Source organism: Microtus ochrogaster, unplaced genomic scaffold (genome assembly GCF_000317375.1).
Source record: "Microtus ochrogaster isolate Prairie Vole_2 unplaced genomic scaffold, MicOch1.0 UNK4, whole genome shotgun sequence".
NCBI classification, from domain to species: Eukaryota; Metazoa; Chordata; class Mammalia; order Rodentia; family Cricetidae; genus Microtus; species Microtus ochrogaster.
Genome location: NW_004949102.1, coordinates 9,968,857 through 9,979,653, shown reverse-complemented (window position 1 = coordinate 9,979,653; position 10,797 = coordinate 9,968,857). Strand labels below are relative to the sequence as shown.

At 37.6% G+C, this 10,797-nt stretch overlaps 1 protein-coding gene across 1 annotated transcript in view; it reads right to left on the bottom strand.

Annotated features, from left to right (window-relative positions):
• The window catches only part of Exoc4 (exocyst complex component 4), a 719,572-nt gene that overhangs the window by 658,488 nt on the left and 50,287 nt on the right, over positions 1-10,797 (bottom strand). Inside the window, exon 4 of the mRNA XM_005365800.2 lies at positions 7,599-7,783. Coding sequence (XP_005365857.1) covers positions 7,599-7,783 — 185 coding nt within the window. The remainder of the gene's footprint in view (positions 1-7,598; positions 7,784-10,797) is intronic.

Here is a 10,797-nt window from a genome sequence, read left to right as displayed (position 1 = left end):
CACACACACACACACACACACACACACACACACACACACACACACACAGACAACCTTAGACCTTAACTTTCTCCTCTGTGAACACTAATTCAAAGGCAAAAAACTCTGGAAATGATTTCTAGGTTTTCTTGGACTTCATTTTTATTTCTTTGGTTTTTTTTCTGTTTGTTTGTTTTTTGAGACACCTCTGGCTATCCCAAAACTCATGATGTAGACAAGACTGGCTTCAAACTCAGAGATCCTCTTTGCCTCTGCCTCCCAAGTGCTGGGATTAAAGATGTGTGCTACTGTGCCAACTCCTCTTGGAGTTCTTTTTTAAAAATTATTTATTTATTTTTATTTTATGTGCATTGGTGTTTTGCCTGTATGTATGTCTGTGTGAGGGTGTCAGATCCTGGAGTTACAGATATTAGCTGCACTGTGGGTGCTGGGATTTAGACCCGAGTCCTCGGAAAAAACAGTCCTCTTAACCTCGGAGGCATTTGTCCAGCCCTTCTCTTGGATTTCAAAGGAAAGACTTGGTTTCAGAAATTCCAGAGAAAATCTCCACACCTACTCATTTACTAACTACACAAATAAAGCTCAGAAGAGAGGTAGATGCTATTATGGCATACCACATTAAATGTACTTTAGTTTTTATTTCAAAAAGAGAGAAAAGTCCTCCTTCACGATGAATCAGAGACAAAATTTAAAAGGTATTAATTTCCTCAAAGGTCTTTGAACCTCTGGGAGTTGTTTGAGAAAAGAAAATAAATAAAAGGCTGTTCTCTTGAAATTTCTAATTAGTAAGAATGCTCTGAATTGTTATATTTTAAAAGAAATGTAGAAATGTGGAGTTATTTTTTAAAATATACATAACTTTTATTTTTAATCCATTCAGAATCACCCACAACACATCAGTTGATGCACATCAATGTGTATTATGAGTGATGTGGGTTAACAAACAACATGGTGCAAATGGGGAAACTATGTTGCAACCTGTACCACAGCACATCCAAAAGTAACTCCACCATAACTTACCCAAATCCCACTGCCACCATAATTTATCCAAGGGCTTTCTGGCCACAATTCATCACCCAACTTGCAAGGAACTTCTTCATTATGTGTCTGATTTTCAAATCCATGAAAACTGTTCTTTCATTATTTTTTTTTTTAAAGAACAGTTAGAAATCTTCCAGCTTGTAAAACATTTGTTCTTAATTCCTTGGATTAGTCATTGCTAATCCTTGGATTAGTATATATAGGTTCAACTATTACAAAATTTACAGGTCCAGCTCATTTGGTGGATTTCATTGTCAAAGACTGACGGGAGTTCACAAAGCATTACACTGTAAATGTAATAACTAATATATACACCTCTATAACCAGAATAGCTAATACAGAGACTGTCACAGAGCAAATCTTCATAAAAGTTGGTTAAATCAAACCGAGCTGCAAAATAGCCATCAAAGATAACATGCCTTGAGTAAGAAATCTTAACCAATTAATGAGACAGGAGTCACTGACATAATAATTCCATATATTTCTGAGATCTAGCTGAAAATACAGAAACAACAGTGAATAGTTTAGAAATCAGAAAATATTGAGAAAAAAAAGAGCCATGCCCTCAAAGAGCAGATCAAGGGTGAAAATACAGTAAACTAGTTCTTCCACACTAACACAACAATGAATACCAAACCCACAGGATCTACAGTGCTCTCCTCTTAGCGGTACAATACTTCAGAAGATGCACAAAGAAGTAGGTGGTGGTGCACACCTTTAATCCCAGCACTCAGACGGGCAGAGGCAGGCAGATCTTTGTGAGTTCAAGGTCAGCCTGGTCTACAGAGTGAGTTCCAGGGCAGTTAGAGCTACACAAAGAAACCCTGTCTCGAAAAACCAAAAACCAAAAAAGAAAAAAAAAGAAAAGAGAAAGAAAATAAAAGAAGAGAAGGCAGAGTACTGACCCAGGATACACACAATCTGTCAGGATGAACTATCTTTTAAATAATTTTTCTTTTTTTTTTTGTATCACATTTTCCATTTTTTTATTTCAAAATCCTCAATCGAGATTATCATTTACAATGCCTTCATATTTACAAGTTCTCCAAATATATCTGCAAAACTACTCTTTCCTTCATACCATAATTCCAACATAAAGCAAAGTTTACTGCTCTGCCAACAAAAGATTTTTGATAGGGCTGGAGAGATGGCTCAGTGGTTAAGCATTGCCTGCTCTTCCAAAGGTCCTGAGTTCAATTCCCGGCAAACACATGATGGCTCACAACCATCTGTAATGAGGTCTGGTGCCCTCTTCTGGTCTGCAGACATACACACAGACAGAATATTGTATACATAACAAATAAATAAATAAATATTTAAAAAAAAAAACCGGGCCGGGCGATGATGGCGCATGCCTTTAATCCCAGCACTCGGGAGGCAGAGGCAGGCAGATCTCTGTGAGTTCGAGACCAGCCTGGTCTACAGAGCGAGTTCCAGGACAGGCTCCAAAGCCACAGAGAAAAACCCTGTCTCGGGAAAAAAAAAAAAAAAAGATTTTTGATGCCTTAGAGTTGAAAGTTGGCATGTTAGACTATGAGGAATTATTCAATGAGGTTTACACCCTACCTCCTCCAGACAGATGTGTAAGCTGTCTTTCTATCATATGTTAATATTAGTTAGTCAAAAATAATCCTTTTAATGAGACCACAGACATTTTGGGTAGGACCTAGTATCACTAAGAAGAACATAAGTTTTTCAATGACCTCATATGATGATAAAGTCAGAGGCTCTATACAGAAATAAGAAAATAACCCACTAAAATGTTCTTCACTCCCCACTTCGAACTTCCACAATAATGAATGTTGCACATAACTTTTTGCGGAGCATTCTAGATAACTACACATGTTTATGATTGCATGTTAAAGACACATATGCTCATATAATACACGCTGTTTCAATTTGATTGAAGGATTCAATAGTACATCTCAGAAATCTTACCAATCAAGCATCGAGATCTTTCTCATCCATTTTAAACTGCTGTGTTATATGAAACAACCATGCTCTTCATGATGAGCATTAAAGGTTTATGAAGTTTGGTGGTGGGTAAGGAAGTTGGTTTGGGGGTTCCCTTTTTGTGGGGCATGGGATATGTCATTTCATTGTTGAGAGAGGGTGACATAGCTCTATCGCCTACCCCTGAGTGTGCTAGAATTTTGGCATACTCCACTGCACCAAGCTGAGTTATATGGTTTTTCGTGCTGTTATTAACAATAATTTTGTAATGAATATCCATATATATATATATATATATATATATATATTCATAAACTGATAATCTGAACTTGGAAATGGAATTCCAAGGGTAAAGAAAGAATAAATTTTACAAAAAGCACGTTGGTTATCCAACCAAAGAGAGGAAACTATTCATAATCCCCACCCTTAACAAAACAACATGCTATGGATGGCTTTGGCTAGCTGATTCTCAAGGTTGTATTGCTCTAATCATGTTTTGGAATAAATTATTTAAAATTTTACAAACTGTCTGAGTGCTCAGAAAGACAATTCTCTACTTATAGTCTCATATGTTAATGCCTATCAATTTTACCATATGATTTATTTCTATTGACTAGAATCTTTTATATATAAAGGATAGGTACCTAAATTTTCTTCAAAACAATAGCTAAATTACCTTAACCCAGGTAGGTGTTCTAAATATTTTCCCTGCCCTATCCTATACTGACCTAAATGAACATCAAAAAATAAATAAACAATAACGTTTCAGAACTCTTAATTTGTCCCAGTAATATTTCTACTTTCATCCTATGCTGTTCTGTTTCGAGCAGCATTAAAATATACTTTAATGTCACATGAGGAAAGCCTTCCCCAGAACTTCCTTTTTTCATTTTGTCTTTGTTTTTGTTTTGAATCACTGTTACATATTTATTCTTCTAAGTAGACTTCAGTTGTAAGTTTCAAACACATCCGCTGGGTTTAAACGAAATAAATATCTACATGCTGAGAATGTGGCAATCTTCCCATTTATTCATTTCTTCCGAACACAGCTTTTACTATTTCTCTCTCTCCTCTATTTCTTCTTTTCTACAACCTATCCAGACATCTTTATTTATTTATTTTGTGTATGTGCAGAATATACACATCCATGTAAGCGGGATGTGTGCACACCCATGTGGAGACCAGAGGTTGATATTCGATGTCTTTCTTAATTGATTCTCCACTTTCTATTTTTTGAAATAGGATATCTCACTGGACATAAATATTACTGATTTGGCTGATTGGCCAGCAAGTTCCTGATGTCTGTCGGTCTCTGTCGGTCTCTGTCCCAAATGCTGGGGTCACAGACACATAGCTGTTTTATGAGGATGCTGAGGATTTGAACTTGGGTCCTCTTACAGCAAATGTTCTTAGTTACTAAGTCATTTTCTACTTATAATTTTGTTGTGTTTTGTTTTGTTTTACACAGTGTTTTCACTCTTTAGCTGGCACAGAATTCATTATGTAGTCAACCAGTCTATAGCCCACACAAAAATCTCAGCTCTTCATACGTGATATCAAAGTAGATACTAGAATGAAAATGTTTAAATGGAGATAGAAGTAGGAGATGAAGAAGATGAAAGAGTGGGAAGAAAAGTTAACCAAAATGAAAAATGTATGAAAAATCATTTTATAAGCTATACTTATCATTTTATAAGCTAATTTGAGAAAAAAAACATGACTTTCTTCATGTGCATTCTAATTATGACTTCTGGACCACTGATGATTCATTAGCTGAGACTACCATAACAAAGTGGCATAAACAGTTTGGTAAAAAATGACATTTGGGTTAGCAAGAGGGCTCAGCAGGTAAAGGCACTTGCTGCCAAGCCTGAAGCACTTAAATCCCTGGGACCCACATGTGAAAACAGAGAACCCACTTCTTTGAACCATCCTCTGACCTCAAGGCATATACATACAATTATTTAATTTTTCTTGCTAATACTTTGTTTGGTTGGTTGGTTTGGAATTTTTGTTGGGGGGGGGGGATTGTTTTGGTTTTTTGTTTGCTTTTTCAAGACAGGGTTTCTCTGTGTAGCTATGGCTGTCCTGGAACTCACTCTGTAGACCAGGCTGGCCTCAAACTCACAGAAATCTGTTGTAGGATATTAGTTCAAGATGTGTTACATCTATTTATGTTATGGCATAGTTGTTTAATGATGCTAAGTTATATTGCATTCTTTTATGTTGCATTCGTTTAACTCTGAAAAGCTGTGTTACTCCACTATCGAAAACACCTGATTGATCTAATAAAGAGCTAAACAGTCAATAGCTAGGCAAGAGAAGGGGTAGATGGGACTGCCAGGTAGAGAGAATAATAGAAAGAAGAAATCTGGAGAAGAAGAGGGAGGAGCAAAAAAAGGAAGAAAGGAGGACACCAAGGGCAGTCACCCAGTCAGCTACAGAGTAAGAAGGAAATAAAGATAATATAGAATAAAGAAAGGTAAAAGCCCAGAGGCAAACATAGGTAAAGAGTTAGAAAAGCTGGCAAGAAACAAGCCAAGCTAAGACTGGGCATTCATAAGTAAGACTAAGTCTCCATGTATTTATTTGGGAGCTAGATGGTGTGCCCTCAAATGGGTTAAAAAAACAAATACAGAGATCTACCTGCCTCTGGCTCCCAAGTTCCTAAGTGCTAGCATTAAAGAGGCACTAAAGGTGTGCACTACAATGTCAGGTTTTCATACTAAAATTTTAAATTAAGACTTAAATTTCTTGATTTACTTTTGGTTTTCTGACACTTCATGTTTCTGTCCTGTTTAGGGGTCTCTATTATGTTCATGCAGCACACTGCTTCATAGAAGTTGTTGAATGTTTGCTGCATACAAACATAAAGATCAGAAAAGTTCATCAGCTCTTTTCCATCTTCCTCTCGGAGAGGCAGCTTCGCTTCTGCCTCTCTCCCCACTTCTCTGCTTCCCCCTTCTCTTCTCTTCTCTTCTCTTCTCTTCTCTTCTCTTCTCTTCTCTTCTCTTCTCTTCTCCTCTTTCCCTCCCCCTTCTCCCTTCCCCCTTCATGACTCCCTGAATATTCAACCTCAAAAAAAAAAAAAGAATAAAAAAAAAACAGAAAAGTTCATCAATAAGCAAATATTTTGGTGACTTTCAGCCAGGCTGGGTAGATCTTGAGTTGGTTCCTCACATCTGTCCCCCTCATTCTCTGGGGACCAAGTACAGCAAGGCAATGGCAGAGGAAAGAGAGAACATAGCCAGCATAAATGTTTCAAGACTGACTCATTTATCTTAATGACTCACAAAAGCAAAGGCCCAAACCAAAAGTAATAATGCACTCACCCTCTTAAGGGAGCGGGGAGAGGTTGTTTTGAACATTACCGCTCCAAGAATATGACACCCTCAAAAAAAAAGCCACCAACAGTCGCAGCACACGCCTTTAATCCCAGCAATCAGGAGGCAGAGGCAGGTGGATCTCTGTGAGTTCGAGGCCAGCCTGGTCTACAAGAGCTAGTTCCAGGAAAGCTAGGGCTGTTACTCAGAGAAACCCTGTCTCAGAAAATAAATAAATAAATAAATATTATTATTATTATTATTATTATTATTATTATTATTATTATTATTATTATTATAAGCCAACAACAATTAAAGGAAAGGAAGTTTCTTGTTGTGTGGTTCAGAAGGTAGATATACAGGACAAGGTGGGGACACATGGGAGCAGATGACTTCATAGTGGAGAAGCATGGAGGGTAGGACTCTTCCTATCTCAGTTTAACATGCTCAGCTGTCTTTCTCCATCTCCCTTTTTATTCACATCTCAATCTCAGCCCATAGGATGAATCTTCCTAATATATTCATCCTCTCAGAAAATGCAATCACAGATATACTCGAAGGTATATCCCAATAATATTCTACTCATTTGTTAATCTAATCAAGTTGACAATCAAAATTAACCAATACAATATCTAAATTATTGTGACTGTTTCACATATCTACTGAGAAATCTCAACCTGAAGTCTCCAAATTTTTCTTGCTTTCTTTATTTAAGTAAAAACCCTTCCCAGAGATAGCAAAGCAATGATTATAAATGTACACAGACATTCACACAAAATTCAAAATGATTCTGCAGACAATGGAAAGAAGCTCTATTGCTCACAGTGACCCCAGTAGAATACACTACTAAAAAGGCAGCCCATAGTTACCCTATTTACATCAAGCCTTGAAGTAATTCTGTAGTAGTTACTAACTTCAGTTCATATATCTCTGTAATTTTTATTATTGCTGACCTCACTGTTCAATTTAAGGAGTTCTTTCTCAGCTCCCTCTAAGAGCATAAGAGTGTCTCTGATCCCTATGTAACAGGGCCACAGGAGATATTTCTTACACACCCTTACATAAGAGGACCAGAACAAATATACAAGGAATAAATGAACACACTGTGATGTTAGCCTCTCTGGATATGGCATATTTGCTATTATAAAACCATCTATGAGTTCAGAGGCAGCATATTACAGGATGAAGAAAACAAATCATAATGTTCTGGAATACAAAGTATGTTTCTTCGAATAATGTCACTGCCACAAGACACTATAGGAGAGACACTCTTTAACCAACCTCATCTTCCCTTTTTCTTTGTTACGCTGCACAACGCGGCTAGTGGATTTGATGTACAGGTGCCGATGCAGTTCCTCTATGAGAACCAAGTGCAGGTTCATCTTCTTGCTGTGAAGTTCCAGCCTGAGGTCACTGAGTCCCTCCACCTGGAGCAGGGGGCCCTCCAAAGACTCCACTGCTGACACCTGAAAGGGAAAAGAGAGCCAAGTAAGTACAGCTAATGAATCTTGCCATACTATAAGTAAGAAAGAACAGGAGTTTCTGAGAGCTGAGTATGCAGTATCAGGCTTGCAGAGTATCATGTGGATTAACCTAGTATGCCCTTGAGGTTTTGCTAAGATAAATAGAACACAAGAGAAAAAGCAAAGAAAACCCTGACAAAGGACTACATAAAGGCATGTAGGACACATAACAAAGCTCTAGGTACTGTTTACTCCCATACACATTACTTGTCCAAGGACACATGTAAAATAACTATATCAATTCATATTTTCACTAGAATCTCAAACGCTGATGGTTGAAATCAACTTCTTTTGAGGGGGGTATTTTTAGTTTGGGGACAGGGTCTCACTGTGTGACCCTAGGTGGCTTCAAACTCACATTACTCTTGCCTTAGGCTCCCGAGCACAAAACCACCGCACTGGCTTAAATCAACTTTAATAAAACTTACTCTTTAAGACAAGTCAAGGCACATTGCATGAATATTTTAATAGCTTATTCTCAAGGTGATCATGAGCTAAACAGAACTCTGTTGGGTAAGGTCACGTATGTATCTATAAAGAACCAAGCAGTCTCTCTCTTTTTTCTCATATGCACACGCATTTGGAGGTAAATGCACTTTGGCATACATACTACTGGTGGGAAGTAACAATCATGACCTCTTGATATCCTGATCCATTCTGATTAAACAGAGGGGACTGAAATGGAGAACCGAAGATAACAAAGAAGATGCTCTTAAGATGGCTTAAGGACTGAATGAACCAAATCATACAGGAATGCCTATAATAGAGAAGTTGAAAGACAGGGAACCAAAAATAACTGACTTTAAAAATTAAAGTGATAACTGTGGGGTGAGGAGGAGCACATGAGTTATGATCTCATTTCTTTGTGTAAATTCAATTATTTTTCTATGTGATAATGCTCTTTTATATTTTGAAAGGAAAAGGTGAAGGATGTATTAAGTATTATTACTCAGGAGTGGAGCAAAAGGTGAAAGAAACTTAAAGGCTACAGAGAGCAAAAGGAAGATGAGGAAGGAAAAAATGGTGACTTCAACCTAAGCCTGAAGAGAAAAAAAAATCCCAGCTACCTGAAGAACTAAGGATTTGGTTATTCTCTACATAGGATATTTTCTCAATATTTCTGATAGGGGTAGCTATGTGCAATAATAGCACCATTTATGAATGGGTGATACCATTAAAACTGACTATAGATACAAATATGACCCTAAAAACTAAAAAATTCATGTAAAAGCAATAGTTAATAAAAATCATTAAATGCATTGGTGATCAAAAATATTAATGACAGATCTACAGTGGACAAAGGAGTCATCTGGGAGCTTTTAGACAATGAAGACAGAAAGCTATGGCTGTCAAACACAGACCAGCTCAAAATGACCTAAACATAATAATAATGAAGGGCAACAGCTCACCCATAACACATCACTTGTTCTGTGAGGTGATATAATCAAATGTCAGTACCAAATAAGTTTTCTTAAGTTAAAGCAGGAAAGAATCAAGGAGTGGAAGATTGACAAGCCCTGGGCCAGCTCTGCCCTCTGAAGCCTGCCCATTCATTTTCACACTGACTTGTAACTGCCCCTGCTATGACAGCCCCTGGGCCCTGTGCAAGCTACTGCCAGTAATTCCAAATGGAAAGGCAGACTCACAAAATGATCAAAGTGTCCCCAAGGAGGAAAAACAACAACAAATTCATTTATACTCATGCCCTAAAAATGGATTTTAACTCAATCTCTAGTGAAGAAAAGAGGATGCATTAACCTTCAGTGACATCTACATTCAGAAAATAAAAAATAATTTGGTAAACCACTGGCCCATCATATAGCCTTATCCCTTGAGGTAATTAAATCCAGCCAAAATATTTAAGCTTAAAAACTACTCATTGCACCTCCACACTTGACTTGCTTGTAGGAAATCACAAGAAGGGATTTAATTCATCTCCCAAAGACAAAATTATGCAACAATGACAACTTCCAAAGACAACCAAAAAAAATTTTTTGGAGAATGGGGTGATTTTCAAGACAGGGTTTCTCTGTAGCTTTAGAACCTGTCCTGGAACTAGCTCTTGTAGACCAGGCTGGTCTCAAACTCAAGAGATCCACCTGCCTCTGCCTCCCGGGTGCTTAGATTAAAGGAGTGCACAACCACCACCTGACTCAAAATAAAAATTTTAAACTTCAGGTAAAACAAAACCATGCCTGGCAAACAGCGCTCACATGTGGGAGCCCACAGAAGTGGGTTCATTCCACCTTGACTAAAGGTCAGAGAGCTCAGGCCTAGTCTTGCTCCTTCAAGGCTACTGACGAGAGGTTTGACGTAAGGTGTGGATACTAACAAAGATATCTTGACTAGAGTGTAATTACTTGGCGTTTTGGGTATTATTACGGTCCACAGAAGTGGAGGATCTGTACTACCTCGACTAAAGGCCAAGCCTATTCTTGCTCCTTCAAGGCTGCTGACAGGAGATTTGACTTAAGGTGTGCCTACTAACAGGATATGTTAACCTGGGTGTGGTTACTAAGTGTTTTGGGTATCATGAAAAAGAGGATTTTTCTTTCTTCCCCTCTTTTGGATTGGGGTATTTAAAGATAATGATAAACACAGGTGGATTCAGTATTCACTGGATTGCCCTCCCAATTCTATTCTATGTCTCTGTCTTTTTCTTTCTTATCTCTGTTCCTTCTGCCTAAAATTTCTAATCCATATGCCCCTACCATGGAACATGTGAACCCTATCAAGAATGGATCCCTACATTCACAGAAATTAATTTTAACAGTATCTATTTATTCTAATAATATAAAAACTCACAGTAGATTTATATGGTGTTTAAATACAGCATTTGAGCAAGTGTTCTTCAACACAACATTGTCATTTAAAAAACAAGCTTTCTGACTGTTCCCTTAAAACCAAATATAATTTACACACACACACACATACACACACACACACACACACACACA